The sequence below is a fragment of the Trachemys scripta genome, chromosome 6 (genome assembly GCF_013100865.1).
Source record: "Trachemys scripta elegans isolate TJP31775 chromosome 6, CAS_Tse_1.0, whole genome shotgun sequence".
In the NCBI taxonomy this organism is placed as follows: domain Eukaryota; kingdom Metazoa; phylum Chordata; order Testudines; family Emydidae; genus Trachemys; species Trachemys scripta.
In genome coordinates, this window is record NC_048303.1 from 125613793 (window position 1) to 125641610 (window position 27818).

At 44.0% G+C, this 27818-nt stretch overlaps 1 protein-coding gene across 2 annotated transcripts; it reads right to left on the reverse strand.

Annotated features, from left to right (window-relative positions):
• Positions 1-4470: 4470 nt before the first annotated feature.
• Positions 4471-27647, reverse strand: LPL (lipoprotein lipase). 2 transcript variants are annotated; one of them, XM_034774062.1, is made up of 10 exons: positions 27383-27647; positions 18103-18278; positions 17286-17465; positions 14902-15013; positions 11012-11245; positions 10234-10476; positions 8982-9102; positions 8062-8244; positions 5728-5829; positions 4471-4943 (listed from the first exon to the last, which is right to left on the reverse strand). In XM_034774062.1, the coding sequence occupies exons 1-10, from the start codon at positions 27477-27479 to the stop codon at positions 4925-4927; spliced, it is 1467 nt and encodes a 488-aa protein (XP_034629953.1). In that variant the 5' UTR covers positions 27480-27647; the 3' UTR covers positions 4471-4924. The 2 variants fall into 2 exon arrangements, with proteins under 2 accessions (XP_034629953.1, XP_034629954.1); XM_034774063.1 differs by lacking the exon at positions 4471-4943 and having other exon boundaries at positions 5724-5829.
• Between the last annotated feature and the right edge of the window lie 171 nt (positions 27648-27818).

The window sequence follows — 27818 nt, forward strand, 5'->3', positions numbered from 1 at the left end:
ATTTTGGGACAAGGGCTGTGGGGGGAGGCGGGCGCAGATCTGCTTCGTATGCAGCACTAAGAGCACCTGCATCGAGTCCGCTTGGCGTTCCATGATGCTTAGGAGCTGCTCCATGGCTTGTTGCTGGTGATCCGCACTCTGCTGGTGGAGCCTCCTTTCAGTCTCCCACCACTCCTGTACTTTTTGATTTTCAGTAAGGGACTGCTGCATGACATCACACAGAAGGTCCTCCTTGCTTTTTTGCGGCCGCTTCCTGAGTCTTTGCAGCCTTTCGGCCGTTGATAACAAGGACGGCTGGGATTTCAAGCTTGCATCTGTAAAGGCAAAATGCAACATTTAACAGCGGTAGCATTGTTCACACCAGACAGAGCAATGATTCGGCCGAACTTAAAGACAAGCACAGTGCACACAATAGCACAAACAGCCTGTCCCAAGGAGGGTGCACATAACCCACAAGAGCCCCCAAATTTTGAGTAACCACAGGGATGTGGGGGACTGATTGTTCCTGGACTGGACTGTCCTCTGGGGTCCTGTGCCTTGGGGAGAGCCAATAGCTGCAGGGGGCCCCTATACTCAATACTGTCCCCACATTTTCTACAGGATGGGTTAGTCCTGGAAGATATCTCGCTGCTGTGGGTGACCTGGGAAGCAAGGGAGGGTCTTCTGCAACAATGCGGCTTCCGCCCTGGCCCAGATGCCGCTTGCCTGTGTGCAGCAATGGTCCCCCCGCCTCTCACGGCACAGTGGTGCGGACATGTTAGCCTGACTGGGACAAGGAGCACAGTAGCTCTGCCAAGGAACCTGCGCAAGCAGATTTCCCAGCTTCTCGATGAGACCTTCAGTGAGATCTCTGAAGCCGATTACCGCGATGTGAGAGAGCACATCAACGCCCTATTCCGCATCTAGGCATGAATGTAGCCCTAACCTTAATCTTCCTCGCTCCAACAGCCCACACTGAACAACTCCCTTCCCAAAATAAAAGCCACTTACCAGGCACCTCCTCTGCTGTTTGTTCTTCCCCAAGCACCATCCACTGCGACTGGCTACCTTCCTCCTGGCTTAAGAACAGCTCCTGGCTGCATGCGTCTAGGGATGCCAGGCTGTCCTCTGGCTCTGGGCCCCCCCTCCTCCTCCGCACCCTTGCTCCCACTTTCCTCCTCCTGCCTTGTTGCACTCTGGGCTGCAACGGCCTCTGAAGTGTCCATGGTGGTACTCGGAGTGGAGGTGGGGTCGCCCCCAAGTATCACATCCAGCTCTTTGTAGAACCGGCAGGTTGTGGGGGCAGCATCAGAGCGGCGGTTTGCCTCCCATACTTTGTGGTAGGCATTCCACAGCTCGTTCACTTTAACCCTGCCCTGCACTGCGTTCCGGTCATGGCCCCTTTCCATCATGTCCCTTGATATCTGCCCGTAGGTATCGTAATTCCTACGGCTGGAGCGCAGCTGGGATTGGACAGCTTCCTCTCCACTGATGAGGTCCAGCACCTCGCCATTGCTCCATACTGGGGATCACCTGGCACGTGGAGGAATGGTCACCTGGAAAGATGCGCTGAGAGCACTCCAAGCCTGGCTGAGCAAACAGGAAGGGGAATTTCAAAATTCGGAGAGAATTTAAAGGGCGGGTCTGACAGTTGGTCACCCGAGGGCAGGGCAGTAGAGTTCAAAGTGATGACCAGAGTGGCTAGAACAGGCATTGTGGGACACTTCTGGAGGCTGATCAGAGCGCATTAAACAGACCAGGGCGTCCACACTGGTGCCGCGGTGCTCCAGCCAGGGCGCAGCAAGCGTTACTCCACTCACGGAGGTGGATTACCAGGGGTGCTCCAGCCACGGAGTCTGGGCACTCTATGTGCCTTGCCAGTATGGACACCTCAGGAGTTAGGGCGCCCGGGGCTGATTTAATGCGCTCCAACCTGCAGGTGTAGACAAGGCCTGAATTTGACCTGAATTCACAAATAGCTTCAGTTACACCAAAACTGCATTTTTAATTGAATAAACTATTGGTGAAAAAGTTCACCTCCCTCTACAGCCATAAGCCTAGCCTCATTCCCCACCAGTGTCTGAGCTCAGCAGTCACTCAAGCCTTGCCCTGTGCAAGGAGAGCCTCAGCTAAACCAGGGCTGCTTTAATGGCTCTTAGATCACCCCTTCGGTCTTCACTTGGCAAGTGTAGCCAGGGCTCCTCTGCTTTCTGAGCTATCCCTGTCTATTGTGGTACAATATGTCGTAAATTACAGCAGCCTGTGGACTGCTCTAGCTTGTGCCGGGTGAATTATTATGGTGCAGAATGACCCCAAGAGCAGGGGGTAGTGATATAAATGTGAAGTGGATTACATCTATCTTTGTCCTCCACTCAGCCACCCATCCCTCTGGCTGCACCAAGCACACCTCAGCCATGAGCAAGTTTCTAGTCATGTGTTTGGTAGCCCTAGAAATGTAATTATGCCATATGCAAAAAAAAAAGAAACAAGACTTTCAACATTATAGAAATGGACAGTGTCAAGTTTGGAAGGCCCAACATTCGATTAACTACTTTTTTCCTTGGGGCCAAGATTTTCAGAAGTGCCCACCTTGAAGTATCTTAGAAGGGTCTGATTTTTTCCACCATTTTCTTAAAATCAGGCCCCTTTAAGGCATCTCAAGCAGGACATCCAAAACTGAAAGCATTGGTCACTTTTGAAAATGTCTCCCACTATCTGTTCCCAGAGTCCAGCAAATTTTGTCAGTTTTAAAATACCACTGATGTTTCAATGCTTATTTCTGCAAAACAAAACTAGTCTAGCTAGGGAATTAATTTGACAATTTTATTAAGACCTCAGGTTTCCATTCTGTACAAAATTGAGATGCTTTCTTTAGAAAATGCATATTACACTGCATTATTTCATAAGCATGGTTAAGTAGCTTTTTGAAAGCTATATACAGGATTAATAGCACATAACTGTATAAATGGAGATAGTCTTGATAATCTCAGCAATATATACAAACTACCTTTACACACATAAAAATATATATATTTACAGGTAATAAATAACATTTCAAGCTAAATCATGTGTCCACATGTATAGAAACCTTTCACCATTGAGCATTCGAGTACTGTAGGTGTTTTATTAGATCCTCTATTAAAAGTCCTCACATGTCTTCTTTCCAAAGAGCTCATCTTTCAGGAAAATGCAAGTAAAAGCAATGTCAACCGGAAACATGAATCACTTTGTTTTATCACTTTTAGAGGCCTTGAGTGACATGCTCCAATACCCAAGCAACACTCTCATCCTCTCTCAGCCATTATTCATTGGGTTAAGACATCAAATTTTTAGCACCTTTTGAGTTGTTGGCATTCCAACATATTGCACTGGGTTAGCTCTTTGTTCACCTCATCTGCTAATGGTACGTTGATTGAAAAATAACATACAGACAGGCCTTGTGTTTTGTTCTGGATGACTTAGCATAAATGCCACCTTCACCATATGCTTTGTAATAAATGCAAGGATTACAAAAACCGGATATGTAATCATATTCGAGCTCGTATTTCCTCCCCAATTTTTGATTTATGGTTTAATAAAAGAAGGCTACTGAATTTTTCATGGCATTCGAATAAATATACATTATTTATTATAAAAAAAACCCAACCCTTCAGTGTTACAGTACTTGTGTGTTTGTTTGTGGCACTTTTAATTCAAGTGATCTCAGAGCATTGTGTTTTGTGAACAATACACTCAGGCTCCTTGAATGGCCTAGATCCTGCACCTTACTGAAATCTGTGACATTTCAGACAATCTTGCAGCTCACAGCTTCTACCCCTATGTCATAGGCAAGAAATAAATAGAGAGTAGTCTTTGGAAACAAGAATATCAGCAAAGGGAAGGATGATCATGCAGCCTGTCCATTTTCATGTCTGGAAAATACAGGAGAACACAAGACTAGCACAGCTGTGGCTCGAAAGACTGAAACTCAAGTGTCAGAGCAGAATGGCCTGGTTTTCACCTCATTTTGCATTGGTGTCGTAAACAGATGATGAAAATAAATTTCCTGCAGTTTCCAGTTTGTTGCGTCTTTCGAAGCCCCTAACTTAGAGCAATGTGAGAGTTTAGATGGCTTTATTTGAAAAAGAGGTTACCCATTAATGTTAAAATATCATCATAGGACAATGAAAATGCTAGCATCTCCTATGATTGGAAATTTATTGCAGGATGAACTATTTAACAGAGCAGAGATTAACAGATCACCCTAAGGATAAATCAGTACTCATAGCACTGGAGTTTACCTCAAGTACAATGCATTATTATCCAGAATTTTCTCTTTCCATATTCATTCAGTTCTGGGCATCTTTTGATTACCAGCCTTAGCAAGAGCAGGTGTATGCTTTTCCGAATGCTAAATATATATTTGACCACCTTGAGCAAGGGTCAGCGAAGGGTCTTTAAACTCATTAATTAGCTGAATGGATGTTGCCCAACCACAAAAACAGACATCTGTCCAGTTTTAGAAAAATCTTTAAAAGTAACAAATCAAGTTTAAAAAGCCAAAATACAGGCCCAGAAATGAGACTTTTCAATAAATACTAAGAATTTGCTATACAGTACATTATATCAAGAAACCTTGTTACAAGGTGGTATTTTGAGGCAAAATAACAACTCTCAATTCTTCCCGGTAATCAAGATGTTACACTTTCTGTAGATGTATTTTAAACTACTTGGCTAATATGTTCTTTATAGTTAAGTAACCACTGTGTGTGTTCTGAGACTCCGTACGAAAGAGTCTACTAGAATAACTAGGAATAGCAGACTAAAAGGCCAGCAGTGTTACAGCTGCTAGATATTTCAATACATTCAGTTCTCAACACCCAACATAATGGGGATTATTTTTCCATCCAAAGCAGAAATGTTTCATCCACTTCATTCTTCAGAAAATCCAAGAGCTGCTCTTTCTTTAAGGTCTTGGCTGGTGTCTAAAAGAGAAATAGGAGCAGTTTATAACCCACCTTAGCCTTATTTGTAGGATTTTTTTCAAAGTCTAAACAATTGTTTTGTGTGACAATACGTTAGCTGCTCAACTCTTTGATGGTTGTTGGTCACTAATTATGACACACACCTGATTTTTATAGGAGTGCTGCGCGCCAGCAGTTCGTATTGCCTTCAATGGGACTTAGCCCTGGAGCGAGGGTCTAGTGCATCGTTATGGAGAACTGAGACCTAAATAGGCAGGTGCACCCATGAGACCTAAAAATAGCTACTGTATCAAACACTGCCCACCACTGACAGTCTGAAACCTAGCTGTAAAGCCCAAACGAAGATGGACATGTTTTAAAAGAAACCACAAATGGTCCTGAAGACAAAAGTGTGCTTGTTTCCTGCTGAGTTAGAAGGCATCACCTTATACCCTACTTGGCCCGTCCTGTGCAAAGCGTGAATGTAAGCCTATTAGGGCTTTACACCCCCTGTGCCCTCCCTTTGCATAGGGGTCTATGACTATACAGAATAGCAGAGAACCAGGACCAAATATTCAGTCACTTAAGTTTTGATAACCTTGGCAAAGTTCAGATGCTTCCCCAAAGCGCACCTAGCACTGACCAGCGTTACCATGGACGTCAAAGTGGCAATCTCATGAGACTGTTTTCTCACAAGATTTTCGGCACCGCCTGGTTTCAGCCAATACTGAGAACATCCTTAAAGTAATGTTCTACATTCATTGATTTGTCTGTGTGGCATCATGTGTTGCAGTAGAGCTCTTACCCTGTATCTGTGTTGTTGGACTTATCAGCGCATTTCACAAATACCACAGCCTCCTTCCCCTTTTTGAGGTGAGAGATCCCATCGCGAGAGCAGAACACCATCCTGCAGATCAAACATAAGAGTTTTCACACAGCTGAGCAGGGACAACCGTTTTAGCTCTTAAAATGCAACCAATGCCCAGAAACAATGTGCCTTTGTCAAGGATGGGATCATTTGTTTCTTAAATGCATGAGCAATCGGTTAAGAAATGGCCAGAGCTGGGAGAAATTTTTCAGCTGAAAATTTTTTCAGCAAAAAATGTACGGTAGGTTTGGCAACACTGAAACATTTCACCAATTTGTGCCAATTTTGCCAGGTTTTTAGTTTCAACCCTACTCTCCTCTCTATCCCGCCTCCCCCACCCCCCCAAAAAACACTGAAAATTTATTTTGACACTTTCTTAACAAAATGTTTAAATTTTGGTTTGCAACGACTTTCCATTTCAAAATTTCCTTTAAATTTTACTTAATCCAAAAACATTTAAAAAAGTCTACACAAACTATTTTACCAAGACAAAACATTTTTGTCCAAATTAAAAAACTTTAAAAAATGCCAACAAACCAAAAAAATCTATTTACACAGTGCCAAAAATAACATTAAGATATCCTATTTGAAAAATAAAACCAATATTTGTTTTTAAACATTCCGGTAATGTCATTTGTAAAAATTCTGTACAATTTCAAACAGCACAGGCAGTTTCTAGTGAATTTAGGTACAATGAAAGAAGAACAGGAGTACTTGTGGCACCTTAGAGACTTTGGATGCATCCGAAGAAGTGGGCTGTAGCCCACGAAAGCTTATGCTCTAATAAATTTGTTAGTCTCTAAGGTGCCACAAGTACTCCTGTTCTTTTTGCGGATACAGACTAACACGGCTGCTACTCTGAAACCTGTCTTAGGTACAATGAAACTTCGTTGGTAAGAGATTTTAAAAAGACACTGACTTGTTTCAATGCATTGTTATGGACAAATGGCTACTCCACTTAGAGTGAAAACTGCATGCAGCCAAATTGTGTCATTTATTGGCCCAATTCTGCAAAGTGCTGAATGACCTCAACTCCTAAAGGCTCAGTGCCAGATGCTGAGCAATCCGGCTCTTGGGACCTGATTCAGGAAAGCACTTCTATACATGCAGAAACAAATTTGGGAAAGGAGGTAAACTGGACTTTTTGCAGGCCTTCATCATTAATCAAAGGGTGAAATTCTGTGCAATGTTTTTAAATGGCTGTAAGAACCTTACTTCCCGTGCAAATTCTGGTCCAGGAGTTTACACACATTAATATTCATGTGACTTTTGCTTTCTCTGAACATTCTTGGTTAAAACCCTTGCTCCCCTGAACCTTTGTGAACGAAGTATGTTGCCAATTTCACCCAAACCCAGCAGCTGCTTTCATTGGCCAAAGCTACTTGTTGATCATTTTTTCCATATTTCTCCAGCTCTCGTTACTGTGTATTTTGAAAAACTTACAACTGTACAAAATCCAGAGCTGGATACATTACACGACAAACAACTGGACACATTTAAGTCCCTTTTTCAGTTCAGATTTTCTGCCAACAGACTTCAAGCTTTATGAATGTGGTCACTGTTCAAAATTTGGTTTATGTGACTGTATTTCTGCTTCTGAACTACTCATGAGTGCTGCTTTGGGTATGCGGTATTCATTCACAACAAAGTCACGTGCTGTTGTTGCTGCCCTCCTGATGGAAGGATTCCCAAGCGAATAAAGCGTTTCCAAGATGGCCACACACACACACACACACACACACACACACACACACACACACACTTCCTGTGGGAATACAACTGTGGAAGGGTGTTCAGGAGTCCCTCCCTTCTTTGTGATGAAAGTGTTATTTACATAAATGCTTAGAAGGAGGCAGGTGAGATGGTCTACAAATAGAATCAAAGTCGCTGATTCAGCAAGGTTCTTAAGCACATGAATGGTTCCATTGAAGTCCACATGATTACTCATATCCTTAATGTTAGCCACATATTTAAGTGCATGGCTGAATGGTGCTGAGTGGAATTTATGGGACCAGAATAACGGAGATGCTCTAGCTGCTACAGTGATGTGAAACATCTGTAAACCTAACCTAATTAGCTGTTTGAGCCAGGTTGATGGCTCTTTGCATCACTAGAGCAGCACAAAAAACAACAACCAGAGTGTACCTGTGAATCTGACCCCTGGCTTTTATTCAAACAAATGCTCCTAATCTCTTTCTACCCCCACCAGGAATCTTGAGAGTCCTGACACACTGGCAATTAAATCCAATATTCAATTTTTACTGTAATTACTTTTTCTGAGTTTCTCCTGCCTTCACTCTGACCCTCTGGATGTCAAAAGCGTAGGAGGTCCACCAGTCCGACCAACTGAAAATGGATTCCTTCTCCCACTGCAATGTCAGCATGAGGAGGTCTCCAATGCTGACCTCGGTATAAACCAGGAAGGAGTAGGTCTTGTTTGTGGAAATTTCAGGTCTGTGGAAAAAAATAAGTTACAATCTGTGAATAGGCCTTTGTGTATTTTCAGAGATGGGCAAGTGTGCGCTGTCTCACTTTGGGCCTGATCCAATGTGCTCTGTAGTCAATGGGCATCTTTCCACTGACTTCAGCTCAGGCCCTTACAACCCACCCTAGCTCCCATCTCTGAGTCAATCTGTTGCTGGTCAGCTCCTACGCACCCCCATCTGTGCGGCTCGTGGCAGACCCATGTTGGACAACAAAACTGTGTTAAGTTACATGTAAGTCTTTGCCTTTAACTCAGTGGGAACAGGACATTAAGGCTCTACGGTGGGGGGGGGGGGGGGGGGAGAAGAGCACCACTCTTGCGAAACAGCAAATCCAAGCTAGTGTAGCGTAAGCAGAACTCTCCACTGCTTTCAACAGGGAGCTCTGCTCGAAGACTGATGACACAATAAGGTCTTGAATTTCTTTGGCTTGGAGAATTTTTGATTATGACGAGCCACAAGCCTGACTTGACGTTTCTTTTTCAAATCTCTGATCAAAGTGGCCCTTATGGAGACTATATGCTAAGCCTCAGTACTGCACGGCTGACAGCTGCTATCTGAGCCCGATTTGAACCACAAGAGCTCAAAGCATAAGTCTCTTTAGTTGGGGCTGCAATAGAGTCATACCCTCTGTGGTTCAGGCCTAGCAGGAGACAGCCTGAGCAGGGGGTTGTACTTGTGCTTGTCTGGATTTCCGTTGATACTCACAGTATCAAAGCAATGTTCTTGCTCTCATCGGCAGTGCCATACAAAGAGACCAGGAACGGCTGATTTGTCTTGGTCACATTCTCCTTTCCAAAAAAATGGACCTTGACCTGGTAATGAAAGACTGGGAGGAGGAAGGAACAGAAAAGGAAAATTCATCGTTAAAAACAGCCTGCAAAGAGAGAGAGAGAGAGAGAGAGAGACTAGCCAACCTGACAACTTGGCCAAACCCTGGTGTGGATCTACTACCCTTGCTCAAGCTGACTAGCCCTGTGTTATGTGAGTAGTTCCATAGACATCAAGAGGACTTTCTTGTGTTAAGGATTACTTAACAGGAGCAAGGATGGCAGAATCAACTACTTCAGGGTTATTTACCGCTCGGCATTGGAATGGCTATATAAACTGTTCGCTGGGGCTTCAGTACTGGCTTGGTGTCGTTTCACGGGGAAGGTTCATGTGTCTCAGTGCTGGAGCTAACCCTGCACACCCAGACTCAAAGGAGTAGTTCTTTCTCCTGCAAAAAGTCCCTATGAAGTTTGTTGTAACTGGTTCAGCGAATCACCACTACACTCTAAACACCCACAAATTCCAGTCCGGCCACTGTTCCAACACTGGCAGCACCAGAGAAACTCGGAGTACTGCTTGTCCTTGGTTTACTTCTGGAGTAGTGAGCTTCTTACTGCTCCTTACTCAGTGCTTGTAGCGCAGCATACGTGGGTCCTTCATATGTTCCTGTCAATGCTGCAAGGCTGACCTAGCTAGTTCCCCCCGTAGCTGAAAGCTTTCCGATTCTTTCCAGCAATTTCCATTTTAGACCAGCCACTGTGGCAATCAGAAAAAAAAAACGTGTATGTCTTGCGGTGGCAGGCTTTGGCCCAGGCATTACTAGATAGCGTTGGAGTTTGAAGCCTGCACATCTCAGAATAAGCCACTCACCGCGCTTTGGTTTGCTTTTAGTTTTTCCAGCAACAGTAAGAATTGGTTTGGAAAAGAAAGCGATGGAAAAATTCAGAGAGTCAGCCAGTTCCAAGCAGAGTTACTGACTACACTGGACAAGACAGGCCCTTTGGATCCCTTAACATTGTGTTACATTAACTTCCCCACCCGCTTCTCCTTAAGGGAAAAACGGTAAGATCTTCAATAGCTCAGCATATCCTGATGTCAGTTTGCAAAAAAGCAAGATCATCATTCTCCTCCCACACAAGGCAGCGTGAACAAAAATCACTTTTCCCACAATGAAACGGCCGCCACCTACCTTTATAGGGCATCTGAGAGCGAGTCTTCAAATACATTTTGCTGTTTCTCTTGGCTCTCACTTTGCTGACCGTATAGCCCAGATTGTTGCAGCGGTTCTTCCTGCAGCTCAGACACAACCCCTTCTCAAAGGTTTCCTTTGTGTTGCAGCGGTAGGCCAGGCTTGGCTTGTCTTTGTACAAGAGGGAGTCAATGAAGAGGTGGATTGAGCGTTCGTGAGAGCACTTCACCAGTTGATCCGCATCTTTGAAGGAAGAGAATCAGGTTACCCGGTCAGAGTTATCAGTGATCGAGCAATCTATTTGAGATGAGGGCCTTATGGGGGGATCGTCACAAGTGCCTGTGGAGCACCAGTCCCATTGACTTTCAATACGATTTAGGCTCCTAAGTAGCTAAGGGTCCATCTGGGCTGGAGCTGGAAGAGCAATTAGCAGCTCGGGTAGATGTAGCATGCGAGCTTTGATTAAGCTTGCTCAATAAAAACAGCATCGCTGCAGCGGCACAGGGGGCGGGACAGACGAGTTGCCCCAGTACAGTCCCATCCAGGACCCTCGGTACTTCCTTGGGCCAGCTAGACCAACCCAGCGCCCACAGAGACATGGCTACACCGCTATTTTTAGCATGCTACCTCAATCAGCGCTGGCATACGTGTGTCTACCTGAGCTGGAACTCACACTTCCAGCTGCAGTGTAGCCCGGCCCTTAGGTGCTGTTGAAAATTCCTCCCACCCTAAGATCACTTGGACAAGTGTTAGCCTTCTCTTTCCAAACGAGCCTTACCTGCAAGGCCTTTTTCTGCAATCAGACGCAGAGCTTCACCTAGATTACAGCCTGGCTGAAAGCCCCCTCCATTTGGGTAGATGTCAATGTGCCCAACGGGCTTCTGTATCCCAATGCTGCGATCCGGAGACCCCCTGGTGTAGGTGTGTAGGACATCCACAAAATCAGCATCATCCGGGGAGAGGCGCGTGGTTGCTTCAGCATATTCAAAGTTAGGTCCAGCTGGATCTAAACCTTCATGGGAGTAAAAAAATCCAAACCAATGGATGAAATTGATGTAATCTGTGTTACAGTCCCCAAGTTTGGAGAGCCTTAGTTTAAAAGTTGTTTTGTTTGCATTGTCAGCTCCTTAAATACATTAATGAAAGCACACATTCATGTATGCTAAAGTATTAAATACAGACATTAAAGCTTCATTATTATTATTACACAGAATAAGGTGTATATAAAAGATGCATACAGAAATAAGGCAGTTTAACTCTTAGGGCAGGTCTTCACTACAGGGGGGGTCGATTTAAGATACGCAAATTCAGCTACACGAATAGCGTAGCTGAATTTGACGTATTGGAGCCGACTTACCCCGCTGTGAGGACGGCGGCAAAATCGACCTCTGCGGCTCCCCGTTGACGGCACTTACTCCCACCTCCGCTGGTGGAGTAAGAGCGTCGATTCGGGGATCGACTGTCGCGTCCCGACGAGACGCGATAATTCGATCCCCAAGAGATCGATTTCTACCCGCCGATTCAGGCCGGTAGTGTAGACCTAGCCTTACAGGTTTGCAGTATTTATGGCTAGTGAAAAAAAAAAATGACTTTTCTCAAAACGTTTTCTCATTTTTTCCACATTTTGAAAAATTTAAGTTTTAAAAATTTAAAATATCAAAAAAATTGAAATATTTCAACCAGCTCACTTGCTGGTACCAAAACAGGTGTGTATGGGGGGAAGGGGACGGATAATGAAAAAAAATATTGTCAGTGTTCCTGATTTTTAAAGAAATTTTAAAATTGCATCAGTTTCAAAAGTCAAAAAAGTGACCTGCTCTAACAGTAAATAAAAGCCTCAATTGTGACACTTACACAAACAACATACATCCACTTCCCTTACTGTGCAAATTCCCATAACATAACAGCAAACGTGTCTAAAACAGATGGTTAACCTTGCTAGGACAGTTCTAAGTTTAACTCAGGGGCTCAGCACCTGGGACTGAACACCTGGGTTAGCTTCACCTCGGTGTGAACATCAACACTGCAATACCCTACCCAAGTTACTGTGTCCTCACCGGTATTGTGCTGCATTCACCCAGGAGCGGGCGGCACTAGGGGTTCTGGGGGCATATCCCATGATTCTTTGTGTTCTAATGAATTGAGCTACTCTACAATTCTCTCCTAGTGACTTGTGAGACGTGTGTTCTGTCTTTCTAGGCATAAGTGGGGGAGGAGGGGAATGGAATTGTGGGAAGGCACTGGAGGACTATCAGCATTCAAGTGAGTTAGCCTGTGTCCTCACTGCAAAGTGGATGGGTTACCAACCCAAGCCCCAGCAGGGCCAACCAACCTGAGTTTAAAGCAACACAAAACTCTGCGGGTGGACAGGAAGGAGGTTAGAGGCAATATCAGAGTAACACCTCTGCAGTGAAGACAGACCCACAGACAAACTGGGGGTTTTCCTGGCTGAATAGGTCAAAGTACCGTGCCTAGCACAATGGGGCTCAGGCCTGTAAGGCCTATCATCACACAATCAATAATCACTATAGGCCTAGCAACTCAACAATAAAAAGGCATAAAACGTAGGCACAATCACTATCGCTAAAACTAGGACTATCGAGCGATTAAAAAAAAAATCATGTGATTAATCGCAGTGTTAAATAATAGAATACATTTATTTAAATATTTTTGGATGTTTTCTACATTTTCAAATATATTGACTTCCATTACAACACAGAATACAAAGTGTACAGTGGTCAATTTATATTTATTTTTGATTACAAGTATTTGCTCTGTAAAAAACAAAAGAAATAGTATTTTTCAAGTCACCTAATACAAGCACTGTAATGCAATCTCTTTATCATGCAAGTTGAACTTACAAATGTAGAATTATATACAAAAAAACCCTGCATTTGAAAATAAAACAATGTAAAATTTTAGACCCTCCAAGTTCACTCAGTCGTACTTCTTGTTCAGCCAATCACACAGACAAACAAAGCAGCAAAGAGTCACGTGGCACCTTATAGACTAACAGACATATTGGAGCATGAGCTTTCATGGGTATTCACCCACGAAAGCTCATGCTCCAATACGTCTGTTAGTCTATAAGGTGCCACAGGACTCTTTGCTGCTTTTACAGATCCAGACTAACACGGCTCCCCCTCTGATACTTGACAGACAAACAAGTTTGTTTACATTTGCAGGAGATAATGCTGCCCGCTTCTTGTTTACAGTGTCACCTGAAAGTGAGAACAGGTGTTCTCATGGCACTGTTGTAGCCGGCGTCGCAAAATATTTACGTGCCAGATGACCTAAAGAGTCATATGTCACTTCATGCTTCAACCACCATTCCAGGGGACATGCCTCCATGCTGATGACAGATTCTGCTTGATAACAATCCCAAGCAGTGCAGACTGATGCATGTTCATTTTCATTATCTGAGTCAGATGCCACCAACAGAAGGTTGATTTTCTTTTTTGGTGGTTTGGGTTCTGTAGCTATCTTTAGAAATCTCACATTGATACCTTCTTTGCATTTTGTCAAATCTACAGTGAAAGTGTTCTCAAAAGTGTTTGGGGGGGAGGGATACCTCAGTGGTTTGAGCATTGGCCAGCTAAACCCAGGGTTGTGAGTTCAATCCTTGAGGGGGCCACTTTGGGATCTAGGGCAAAATCAGTACTTGGCCCTGCTAGTGAAGGCAGGGGGCTGGACTTGATGATCTTTCAAGGTCCCTTCCAGTTCTAGGAGATGGGATATCTCCATTAATTATTATGATAAAAACGAACATGTGCTGGTCATCATCTGAGCCTGCTATAACATGAACTATATAGCAGAATGTGAGTAAAACAGAGCAGGAGACTTACAATTCTTCCACAAGGAGTTCAGTCACAAATTTAATTAACAAATTATTTTTTTAACGAGTGTCATCAGCATGGAAGCATGTCCTCTGGAATGGTGGCCAAAGGATAAAGGGGCATACAAATGTTTACCATATCTGGCACATAAATACCTTGCAATGCCGGCTACAAAAGTGCCTTGAAAATGCCTGTTCTCACTTTCTGATGACATTGTAAATAAGAAGAGGGCAGTATTATCTCCTGTAAATGTAAACAAACTTGTTTGTCTGAGCAATTGGCTGAACAAGAAGTAGGACTGAGAGGACTTGTAGGTGTTGAAGTTTTACATTGTTATGTTAGGCGTTGAAGTTTTACATTGTTATGTTAGGCGTTGAAGTTTTACATTGTTATGTTTTTGAGTGCAGTTATGTAACAAAAAAAATCTACATTTGTAAATTGCACTTTCAGGACAAAGAGATTGCACTACAGTACTTATATGAGGTGAATTGAAAAATACTATTTCTTTTGGTTTTTACAGTGCAAATATTTGTAATAAAAAATAATATACACTGATTTCATTTTCAACACAGAATACAATACATATGAAAATGTAGAAAAACATCCAAAATATTTAATAAATTTCAATTGGTAGACTATTGTTTAACAGTGCGATTAATCACGATTAATTTTTTTGAGTTAATCACATGAGTTAACTGTGATCAATCAACAGCCCTAGTTAAAAGCAAACCAAATTTCAAGAAGAAGGTAATATTCAAGCCAGGGGAGAAACAGGGTCCCCCATTCTCTCTTTGTGAGCACACAAACTGATAAACAGCAGGGTTTTTCTTACCAGTGATCCTGTTAATCTTCTTTTTGGTCAGACTTCCAGCAATCCCAGCAGCATGGGCACCAAGACTATAGCCCAGCAAATGGAGGTTGTCGAGTGGGTAATTGAATTGTTCCTATTGAAGATTTAAAAAAAAAAAGTTTAAATTCCAAGGGTGCAAAACCAAAACAATTAAGACAGAAAAAGTATCTGAAAAATTGCAATTTACTGTAAACCTACTCAGTGCCTGACTGAAGACAATATGGTTTGACGTTTATTTCAGTGGGGACAGGATTAGGTGCCATGTAAAAGATAAAGGGCAGATTTGGGGGGCTAGACAAGATAACCCTTGCAGTCCCTCCTAATCCTGTGGTTCTATAGTTCAAAGGCATAAAGGGCAGATAGACTCCCACTGAAAGTCACTGGGAGTTGGGCACTTCACTCCCATTTGTGCTTTTGAAAATCTTCTCCTAAAGAAAATTCATGTCAAGCAAGGCTGACCACATATATGCTGCTCTCATCACTGCCCAGCTCAGAGAGGGGTGAGCTGTGCACATATCCCATAACTGATTTTCATATGAATCACAGCACTACCCTGCTACCATAACAGCATTGTTCCCTATGCTATATTTTCTGGTGCTTTGTCCAGTCTAGTTTAACCTCTCACAGGTGAGGGGTTTCCACTTGGCACTTGGGAGGCTATTCCACAGTTTAAGAGATTTCACCACTAAGAAATGTCTCCTGCTATTTATCCTAGATCTTCCTTTTCTTAGCCTTGTCCCCTAGTAGCACCCTACAATAAACCCTCCCCCCTCCTTCTGCCATTCCGATATTGGTAGACTATTGTTATAAATACAAGAACAATGGATTGCCGAGTCTAAAGTTCTGAATGGGGTTTAAAAAAAGGTGTAGGGGGGATTTTCAAAAGCACTCAGCATTGGCCACGACATCAATGGGAGGAGAGCAGGTCAGCTTTTGAGCATTAAGTGCTTCTGAAACTCCTCCCCCAAGGAGTGGAATTAGCCTATGGGGTAGCAGGGTTCTGAACCTGACCTGTTAACTCGTGTGAAGACTCCGAACGGCCTTTTTACTAGGCTTTTATCTTGTGTTAGTGAACGTGATTTAAGGACACCCCTTTTCCCCAGTGAAGCCACAGCCTTAGACATTTAGATAGATAATGAGAACGTCCAAAGTTGCAAGGAGGATTAAGACATTTTATGTATATAAACACTTATGCTTCGGGACATAAGCTCATCACTGACAGATGGGACTTAAGAAGAGATTTTCCTAAGGGCATGTTATTTCTTAATTATCCAACTATGGGGTTTCTTGCAACTTCTCCCGAGACACGTGGTATTGGCCTCCATCAAACAAGATGCTGGGCAGTAGCTCAGTATTGCTCAGGGAATCAATATGCCCCATTCAGAGCTGTCCCTTGGGTAGGGCAAATCGGGGCGGCTGACCTGGGCTTTGGCAGGCCCCGCGCTTCGATAAAAATCAGGACTGTCCCGATATCTAGCCCTTTGTCCCGCGTTCCGACCAATGTACAATTGGTCCCGATATTTGTCCTGATATTCAGGCGAGGAAGCGGGCAGTGAGGGGAGGCGGGAGGGCAAGCGGGATGAGGAGGCGAACGGGGAGGTGAGCAGGTCGTAGAGGGTGAGGAGGCCGGCGGCGAGGGGAGGCGGGAGGGCAAACGGGATGAGGAGGTGAACGGGGAGGTGAGCAGGCGGGAGAGGGTGAGGAGGCGGGCAGACAGCGAGAAAGAGAGTGGCAGACGGTGGGACATGCCGGACGGACGCTGAGGAGACTAGTGGGGAGGCTGACTTGTCCCGGGTCCCGCACCCCCCGAGGGACGGCATTCTCCTTCTTGCCCCAGTCGCACTTTGTGGACTTCATTGTGTATTGGAGTTGCTCAGCAACTATGAAATCAGTCCTAAGTATAGATTTAGGCGCCTGCCTTTAGACCATTGGTCTGCTCCAATGTCAGTTCCTCTTACCATGTGCCCTGCCTTCATTGTCTTCTAGGAAAGCTATAATTCAATTCTTTTAACTTTTCCTGATAATTCAACCCCTCCATCCCTTTCCATTCCTCTCTGAATTCCCTCTGGTTCATCAGAATCTTTCTACTATTGAAACGACTACAAATGAACACACACTTTTACAGTTGTGATCTCTCCAAAGCAGTTCAGACATGTGTGCGCGTGCCACATAGAACACGTATCTAGTTTTGCCTCTATTATTAAATCTTTGGCTAGAAAAATCACATCCCCTTTCTGAATGGCCTGAAATTCCTCTTGAAAGAAATCCAGAATGGAGATAGAACAAACTAAACTGTCCCGTTAAACTAGTCTAACTCCTAGCACCTCCACAATCCATGTGATCTAGCCCTCTGTACAAGTGCTTACCGCCATCCAGTCAATAAACACAGCTACATCCTTTCCCACCAGTTTAGTGTAGGCAGCAGATACTGGATAATGCTGCTGGGCACGACTTAGCCAATCTACAACGACGACATTAGAGTCGGGTTCTCTCTTATACAGCGCATCCACCAGCTTTGGGACCCAGCTCTCGTACATTCCAGTTACCTGAAAAGAGAGTTCACATTATTATTGGTATCGCAGTAGCACCTAGAAGTCTCAGCTGAGATTGGCGCCTCACTGGGTTAGATGCTGCACAGACACATAGCGAGAGAGAGTCGCCGCCCCCAAATGCTGAAGGAGACGTACAATGGGGAAAGTAAAACCTTTTTTTACTGTAAACATACTTTTGTCATGGACTAAAGCAGGGGTAGGCAACCTATGGCACAGGTGCCAAACGCGGCACGCAAGCTGATTTTCAGTGGCACTCACACTGCCCGGGTCCTGGTCACCGGTCCGGGGGGGGCTCTGCATTTTAATTTAATTTTAAATGAAGCTTCTTAAACGTTTTAAAAACCTTATTTACTTTACATACAATAAGAGTTTAGTTATATATTATAGACTTATAGAAAGAGACCTTCTAAAAATGTTAAAATGTATGACTGGCACGCGAAACCTTAAATTAGAGTGAATAAATGAAGACTCGGCACACCACTTCTGAAAGGTTGCCAACCCCTGGACTAAAGTTTCAGTAATGCAAGTAACTCACTACAGGGCCTGACACTGCAATTGCTCTGTGTGTGGAGCTCCCACTGACATCAGTAGGAGTTTTGACTGCAGCTGAGCTCCAGAAGTTTCCTCTTACCGTCCATCCATGGATCACCACAAAGGTTTTACTGGTATGGTTGAAGTTGCATCGTGCCACGGTGTCTGCTTGACCAGGGACCAAGTAGCAGATGTCATCATCAGGTTCGTCAGCTGTCCTTAAAGAAAATTTGCTCTCGATCCCCTCAAAGTCTCTCTTTGTTTCTATGGTGCTTCCTATAGTAGAGACAGCATATTGGAAACAGGTATTAAAACAGGTTTAGGAAGATGCATAATAAAAACAAACAAACATTTTGATCGTCACAGATCTAAAGATGTCAGAAGACAAGGTAAAAATCAATTTCACCCTATTCTAAGGCCCATTTCCCTGCCAGAACAAGGACAGTAGAAACTGGCCAATTATAAGAGTATGTGTTTATTTTAGGCTTTTATTTGAATCCGGTAATGGAAAAGATATAAAACTGGTGGATCTGAAAAGCAATTAGCCCTTCATTGTGGAGAAATGCCCAAGGGCTAATTGTGGGGTGGGGGAAGAGGGAGAAATCACTGAGTTCCCTAATAAGCTTCATAGTATTGATGATGTGTCTTCCCCATAATTTCAGCTTTAATGAAAATCACTTAAGCAATAACAAACTGATTATTCAGTAATTAATTAGTAGCAGCAAACTCATCCATGCTTTTATTCAATGTGGGTGTCTGGGTTTGTTCTGACTAAAAAAGTGGGAAGGTCAAAAGGCAGCCTTGGGGATTAGAACTGAGCTAACAAAACAAAAGCCCATGTTTCAAAGGCAATATTATGTCAGACAATCTGATAACCAACTTTCTAAGAAAAGCTGCTTTCTATCCATCCTAGGGAAGGAGAAAGGGCATATTAGTAAGGACACAGCATGTGGTATGCTATGCCTGCAATGAGCTGTTCTTTCTTGGAGAAATTTCTCTGCTTTCAGAATAAAAATATAAATTGCTTTTCCATTTTTATGACAAGAGGAAGGAGGAAAGTGAGTGCTATTTGGATTTCAACTCAATGCAGTATAAAAACCATACACTTTTATAATAGTATTTCCTCTGTTGTTTGGAATACTCTCCTAAAAACTGGAAACCAATATTTCTGCCCCTTTTTAGGCCCTGATGTATCCAGGCCATCCTTATTCTCAGCAAAGCACTTCAGCTTGTGATTAACTACAGGCTTTGCTGAACAAAGATGTATCTAGACACGTGCATAAATGCTTTACTGAACTGCGGCCTTAGTTGGCAGATTTCCTTTTAGCAAATATTGATTTCTCCTCTTCTCAACCCAGCAAAAGCTCAGTTCTGTTTACTGGTTTGTTTATTGGCACCATTTGCAGCACGATTTCACAGAGTTCTGGGAATATAATCATTAAATGCTCAGACCCAGAGCAGGGAACACAAAGATACAAAGTATGGCATTTTGCAACACACACACAAATAATGGCCATTTTTGCTTGATTTTTTTCCATGACGGAAAGTTGATTTTCTGGAAGAAAGATGTTAAGAATATGAGAATATTTCCTGCCTAGTATCTATATTTTTCAGTATTTTCATTATGTAAATTTCATGTATTATAGATGTAATTCCATGTATTATATATGCTTTATTGATTTAAAACCCAACCTTTTGTGTTCAGTTAAATTGCCTTATTCAGCAAGGTAATTAAGCAAGTGCCTAACTTTAAGCACTTGAGTAGATGCACTGAAGTTAATGGGATTCCTCATGTGCTTAAAGTTATACCCATGCTTAAATTACCTTCTTAAACTGAGGCCTAAACTGTTAGTATTTGCATGTGCCCTGAAGTCCTGCAAACAAAACATTACTGTTACTGTAGGTGTTAGCATCCAGCATCACAAATAACCAGTGATACAGCAATATTAGCTCTACGGGCAAAAGCACTTTCATGCCAGCAGAACTGTCTACATTAGGGCACTTGACATTTGTATACTAGCAATAAATAAAGAAATAAAAGTCACCCCCCCCCCCCCCCCCAAATGACATTGCAATACCAGTAAAAGTTTCTAGTGTAGACCTGGCTTTATCTATTCCTTATACATTGCCCGCTTTGGGGATTTTTATTTTTCTTTGTATTTAGGTACTACATGGCAATTCCCCACTGCATTAAGACTATTTGATAATCATCCAAAATATAGACTAAATTGGCATCTGCTTAATAGTGTGTCCATTCCAATACATAGACTATTATTTCTGAGTAGCTGAGAGTATACCCTCTAAAAGAAAGATATTACCTCATCCACTTTCTCTCTAATATCCTGGGGCTGACAGAGCTACCACACTGCATGGAATAGACCCCTCTAGTTTGTAATACATTTAACTTCCAGGAATGCTCTTACGTTGACATGTATGTGATTATTAATGAGAAGAGCTTGCATTTCTATAGCACCTTTCATTGGAGGAGCTCGAAGTGCTTTACCAATATTCATTAATTCAGCCTCATAAAACACCTTTATATATAGGGACCATTTCATCCACCACTGAAATGCAGTCACGTCTGCGACCACATCAACCATGAAACCATGCAAAGCCAAGTGCCATTGGTTAGAGGAGGTGAAGGTGGTTACTGTGTCCAGCTGAAATTGCAGGGGAGATCTAGGAAGTCAAAATGAATAGCGATTCATCTAGACTGCCAGGATTAGCAACCCTGTGCTTACCATAAGTGCCATGGACTCTTCAGTGGCCACAAATGGTCAGGGACTCAGCTAAACGGCAGCATCTCCAGCAGCAAAGTACACCAGGTAGTTACTTACTCAGAGTACATTATGTATGTGCAAGTCGCCAATAATTACTTCCTGCTGTTCTGTGGTGTTCATTGGAGTCTTCCTCAAGTACTGTCCTGACCTCCCTTTGTTTGGCATGCAAAATCTGATTCGATCGCAGCATAAGATAATTTGGCTGCATCTCACATCTTAAAACTAGAATTCATTACAATTCTTTCCCCCTTCTGACCATTTAGAATCTGCAATTTCAGTGTGCATACGTGCGTGTGTACACACATGCATTCATATACACCACACACACACACACACACACACACACAGAATATAGGCTGCAAAGGACCTCAAGAGGTCATCTAGTCCCTCGCCACATACTGAAACAGGACCACGTATATCTAGACCATCCCTGACAGGTGTTTGTCTAACCCAGGGGTTCTCAAACTGGAGGTCATGAGGTTATTACCTGGGGTGGGGGGTCATGAGCTGTCAGCCTCCACCCCAAACCCCGCTTTGCCTCCAGCATTTGTAATTGTGTTAAATATATAAAAATGTTTTTATTTTATAAGGGGGGGGTCACATTCAGAGGCTTGCTGTGTGAAAAGGGTCATCAGGACAAAAGTTTGAGAACCACTGCTCTAAGCTATCCTTAAAAACCTCCGATGAAGGGGATTCTCCAACCTTCCTTGGTGACCTATTTCAGTGCTTGACTATCCTTATAGTTAGGAAAATCTTTTCTAATATCTAACCTAAATCTCCCTTGCTGAACAGTGCTTACATACATATGGACTACATACTGCTTTAAAATAACAAAGAGGGACTGTGGGCTAGAAGTAGACCCAGCTAAGACACATTATTAAACAGCCATGTACAGCCACTCAGAAAACTAAAATTTGCCAGTTCAATTTGTGCCCCTGTTCAAAGGATAAAAGCAATGTCTTGTCGTACCAGCACAAATTAGTTTGAATAATAATAATACCTTTTCTTGAAGGCATAATGATGTAGGGGCCATAAAGAGAAGAAAATCTCATCACACAACTTTAGTTTAATATTTGTCAACTAGCTACAAGGGAATTCTGATGCAGGGTTTTAACCACCGAGTTCTTACACAGAGCCAAAGAAAGGTAGGGTTGTCTATACACAAACTCACATCAGTTTAACTAACAGTGAGTTTTAAAAACAATTTAGTGAAACTAATGCATCGCCCCTCCAATCTTTTATTGGTTTAAAATGGCTTATATTAATGTAGCTGAATTTCGCACAGAATGGACGTAAGCTAAAATTGATAGAAGTCAGGTTTCAGTCAAATGAAGAGTATCCACATAGAGGTTTTCAACCAATTTTAGGTAAGATGGTGCAACTTTGTGTTTAGACAAGGCCTTATAGGGAATGGTGACTTAAGTGCTCTTTAAAAGCAAAATTATTCCTTTTTAAAAATTAATATTTGCTATGGTCCTGGTTCAGCAAGGTATGAAAGCATGTATGTTGCTTTAAGCATATGAATAATATCATTGTAGTCAGTGTTGCAGTACCTTTCAGATGCATATTTTTAAATGCAAAGTATAATTTTCTGGCCTTTGTTATCTGTGTAGGGATGATGCACTATAAAGAAACTCAATTTTCTCGCCATAAAATTCACTCTGGGCTTTTTATTGTACACATTTTAACCATAATATTTGTCCGGGAGCCAGTCAAAATAATGTAATCTACAATGTTTTGTTTCTTATTTTATTTTTGTAATTGAAGGAAGCAGAAGTGTTGTGAATAACAAGCCAAGTACAGTCTCTGCACAGAAAGAGCTTGCTTTTCTGATACTGCCCTAGCAATGTTGCCCATTCTCGCGATTTTAGCCCAAGTCTCACAATATTTGGTGTTTTTCTTAAAGCCCTGGTGCTGGAATCAGGAGGCTACAAGAGAATCTTAACTTTCCTTTTGTTAAAAAGGATACTTTTCTAGCCCTCTTGGTTGGGGGGGCGGGGAGCCTACAAGTGAAACAAGTGTGCCCATAAGCACCCATAAGCAAATTAAATATTTATTGTTTTTTAAAAAATCCTTGTGATTTTTAAGTCAAGCTCATGATTTTTTGAGGCTTCACTTGTGATTTTTGACCACGTGAGGTTAGCAATACTGCAGCCATGAAATCAGCAGTAACGCCACTGATGTTATGGCCTGATCTGTTGCCCACTGAGGCCAACGGAAAGACTCCCACTGACTTCTATAGACATTGAAATGACTCAAGTGGAAGGATAGTACCAATAAGAGGAGAATCAAGCATTATGGACCCGATCCTGATCCCACTGAAGTCAATGGCAAAATTACCATTGACTTCAATGGCAGCAAGACTGTGCCCTTCATTGAATTGATCCTAGTGTCGGGTGGGTTGAGAACTGAATTTTGAGCAAGTTGAACTACCCCATCTAGGTGTAGGATATAAAGTATCATAAGATCTAAATAATTATTCACTATGGATCAATGGATTTGAATTGTGGCTTAAGGAAGGAATCTTGGATAAACAAGAATTTCATCATTTGTCATGTTACGAACACAGATGTGGACATTCAAATTGTTAGATACATAAAAACATCATGGGTTAGATCCTCGGCTGGCACAGCTCCATTGACATCAACACACACATGCTCAAATATTTACACAAACACCAGTGAGAGTTCTGTTGAGATAACTAGTCCTACAGCTGATTAAGCGCAATAGAACATCACGTATCAGTCATCTTGAATACCCACCAAGCTTCTTATATTAGCCCATCTTTACTAACAAAGTAAAGATTTGTAACTTAGACAAGTGAAATGCTTTTGCAAGGACTAAATTACAGAAATAATCATGCTTGATTTGATCTGAGTAGTTTAAACAATACAATAAAATCACACTGTTTGTTACAACTCCACAAAACAACCCATAAAGCAGGCTATTGTTTAAGTACACTGTTCAAGAGCTTCAACTTAGTTTATTTATCCCACACGTGAGGAAAGAACTCCGTGGCCTTAATCCTGCAATAAATATTATGTGGGCTAACTACTGCACTTGCACAGAGCTCCATAGGACTCAGCAGGACTCCATGTGGGCACAAATGTCTGAACACATGCTGGCTTAGAGCCTGTCATTCCCTGTGGAATGACTGCGTCCCTCAAGTGCATTTGGTATGCTTGTAAAATGATACAGTGGGAGTACTTTCCCATCCTTTAGACACACTGGAGCATCTCTCCTACATTTTAGGACCATCCACAAAGTTCCGTGGTCCTAGCATTCTAAAACACTGTAAAGAATCACTCTTTAAAACAGTGTTAAGATGATAAAGTGCAGCTGTGGGCAGACGTCTACAATAATAAATACAACGGCCCTTTTTATAATGATGCCCAAGGGAGTATACGTACAGGCCAGTTTCCCAACTACGAGCTTTTCTCGTACATAATAAATCTAACAGGATCCTATGACTGCACTATGCAGTTAGTTCTCCAATATGCCCTCTCAGAAGTGCCAAAGATTCTGTTGGAAAGTTCATACAGCAGCATTGATAAGTAATATTAAAAGCTGGGGGCCAAATTTTTTAATCATTTACATTAATGTAAACTGGTGTAACTCCTTTGATTTAGATGGAATTACTCCAGATTTACACTGGTTAAACTGAGATCAGAACTTAGCTCTGTAAATATAATCTTCCTTTGAACATCTCTGTGTACTGTTTCTTAAGGATTCAGACGTTATATTTCCTGCGGCCCAGATCCTGTGTTCCCCTGCTCCTAAAACACCCATTGACTTCAGTGAGAGTTTAAAGGAATGCTACATCAGGCTCATGGCATGGCTAGATCTGAGATGTTCTCACAAGTGGTTCCCACATCATGTATTATTAGGGAGAACTAACATGTTACACAGAAAGGCTTCAAAGCAAGGAAGTAGCTATAGGAATGAAAACGATGTTTACAAATTTGCTCTGGGAGGGAAGAGAATTCTCATTTTATGCCACTAAGCCATTATTGTGATGGGTGCCCTAGAATTACCATCAATAGAATAAGATTAGCTTCAAGGTGAGAATATATTCCTTTTCACCGTGGCCTAGGGTGACTATACGTCATGTTTCGTCCAGGACAGTCCCTTTTTTAAGCTCTGTCCCAGCCGTCCTGACTTTTTTGGCAAAAGTGGACATTTGTCCCGTTTGCTCTTGCCAAGTTGATTGGCGGGCAGGAGATGTGTGGGAGGGTTCAGGCCAGCGATTCCCTTTGGGAAATATAGTCACCTAACGGGTGACCCTAACACTCCATGATTTTCTTCTTAAGGTTTCCCTATGAAATGTCAACAATGAGAAAAATGTAGCCCCAGATCCTCAAAGGCAGTTAGGCATCTAAGTACTGCTGAGGCTCTAGGCCATAGTTAGTTACTATCTTAGTTTCACTTGGTGGTTTGCAACAGATATGTCCAAACTTTTTTCTAACTGCTTAGATTTTTAAAATGGATTAGTCTCTCTCCCACCTTTGATGAAAAGTCGGTTGAAAGTTTCTTTGTTGAAAGTGTATTAGTTTTGTGGATTAGCAAAGTGAAAATTAGTGAAATTCTACTATTCTCTAGATCAGGGGTAGGCAACCTATGGCACGCGTGCTGAAGGCGGCACACGAGCTGATTTTCAGTGGCACTCATACTGCCCGGGTCCTGGCCGCCAGTCCGGGGGCCTCTGCATTTTAATTTAATTTTGAATGAAGCTTCTTAAGCATTTTAAAAACCTTATTAACTTTACATACAACAATAGTTTAGTTATATATTATAGACTTATAGAAAGAGACCTTCTAAAAACATTAAAAATGTATGACTGGCACACGAAACCTTAAATTAGAGTGACTAAATGAAGACTCGGCACATCACTTCTGAAAGGTTGCTGATCCCTGTCTAGATGATATATTCTTCCTTTCCTCGTTCTCTGTGTGCTATATATGTACATCCACTGTGTGATTATAATATTCCTCTTCAAACTTTACTCTAATTGCTTCATCTTCTTTAAAGGCATTAGTTACAACACCAATGCATTATTACTACATGTTGCAACTAGTTTTTGTTTTTAAGCCATGCTCCAGATGTTCCAGCTGTGTCTGTGGTGCAACTGGACGGGCCACTTGACCCTCTTAATAAATCATACACACTAGGGCCCCGCTCTTGTGAGGTCACGTTGAGCACCAGCAGTCTGACAGCCAGTATCACTAACGGGCAATCAGATGAAGAACCCAGTCCCCTGGCAGCATCTCGGTGCAGCCAGTACCCGCATTTCAATGACGGAGAAGACACTGGGGCCAGGAACCAGGTGCCCGCCTAGGGGCCGGATTCTCCTCGCCCTGGGGCAGAGCAGGAGGGCCTGCAGCGGCTCAGGGCAGGGACAGCGGCCGGGGACTGCAGCAGTTCGGCGCTGCTGGCCTGGCTCGCCCGCGCGGCTCCGGCACCCCGGGCCAAGGGCCCGCGCGCCCGGCCACAGCCACGCCCGGGGAGAAGCCCGGCCGCAGGGACTTCCCCGCGCGCCGCCCCGCGCCAGGGTGACCTTGGCCCGCGTGCCGGGCATTCCAGCGCCCGCGCCGCGCGGCCCCATCCGGGCCTCCCGCCCCGCCCCGCACACTCCCCCGGCGCGCCCCTCGCCGGCCGGCCGGCCTCCCAGCCCGCCCCTTCTGCTCCCTCCCGTGCGTGGCCCAGCCTGCCCTACAACCGCTCCAGTGCATGCCCCACAGCCCTCCTCCAAACAACCTCCTGCCTGCCCCACAGCCGCCCCTGTGCATGCCCCACAGCCGCCTCCTGCCTGCCCCACACCCTCCCCTGTGCATGCCCCACAGCCTGCCCCACAGCCTCCCCTGTGCCTGCCCCACACCCTCCCCTGTGCATGCCCCACAGCCTGCCCCACAGCCTCCTCCTGCCTGCCCCACAGCCTCCCCTGTGCCTGCCCCACAGCCGCCTCCTGCCTGCCCCACAGCCTCTCTTGTGCATGCCCCACAGCCGCCTCCTGCCTGCCCCAGACTCCCCTGTGCGTGCCCCACAGCCGCCTCCTGCCTGCCCCACAGCCTCCCCTGTGCGTGCCCCACAGCCGCCCCCTGCCTGCCCCCCAGCCTCCCCTGTGCATGCCCCACAGCCTCCCCCACAGCTGCCTCCTGCCTGCCCCAGAGCCTCCCCTGTGCATACCCCACAGCCTCCCCTGTGCATGCCCCCAACCACCCCCTCCTGTCCACCTCACATCCTCCCCTGTACATGCCCCGATGCTTCTTTCCTTCCTGTGCATGCACCCAACATCCCCCTGCATCTCACTAGTGATATCCCTAGGCACCACCATGCAAGCCCCCAACACCTCCTCTCTTTCTGACATGCACATCCCCAACAGCCACCTGTACATGCCCCCTGCACCTCAATCTTGTCTCCCCTGTGCATGCTCTGATACCCACCTGTGCATGTCCCCAGCAGCCCCCCTTTCCTCTCTGCACATCCCCAGCACCCCCCCTCCCTTTAGTATAAAGTCACAAACAGAAGTTCAGTTGATGTTTGCAAAAGTGATATTGTCTTGCAGCTTTCAGTGTTTCTCCCACGCCAAGGACTCAGACTTACTTGGGACAGTGGCTTGTGTCGTGGCAGTAGCTGTGCAGAGAGCAGCGAGGTAGTGGATCCACAGGCCCAGGGCTGCCAGCAGTGCTCCCCTTGCCATCACTGGAGATCTCTCCCTTTTCCAGTGTCCAGAGGAGATCAAGTGAGTGCAGTTTGTGCAGCCTGCAGCTCAGGGCAAAGTTTCCCTAAAGTTAAGGGCAAAAAGTGCCAGCAGGTCTCCTGGAGTAGGAGAAACCCTTTTCTGTCACTGCTTCAGGCTCCTTATGTGAATGGAAATATGCAAATAACCCTCATCACCTATTGGCTATAAAATCATAAGTGAGGGCGGAGGAGGGGCCCCATGCTCGGTTCCAAATACCAGCGCTCAGCCTCTAGCTCTGAAACCACACTCAGTGCTTCCCATCTTCTTGCAGGCGAGAGTTCAGCTGCAGTTTGCTAT

Coding starts and splice junctions, on each gene's coding strand:
- LPL (XM_034774062.1), bottom strand. CDS start 27,479: ATGGCAAGGGGAGCACTGCTGGCAGCCCTGGGCCTGTGGATCCACTAC. Junction 17,466..18,102: donor TGGTGATCCATGGATGGACG/GTAAGAGGAAAC, acceptor CTCTCTTTTCAG/GTAACTGGAATGTACGAGAG. Junction 9,103..10,233: donor CTCTCAGATGCCCTATAAAG/GTAGGTGGCGGC, acceptor TCCTCCTCCCAG/TCTTTCATTACCAGGTCAAG.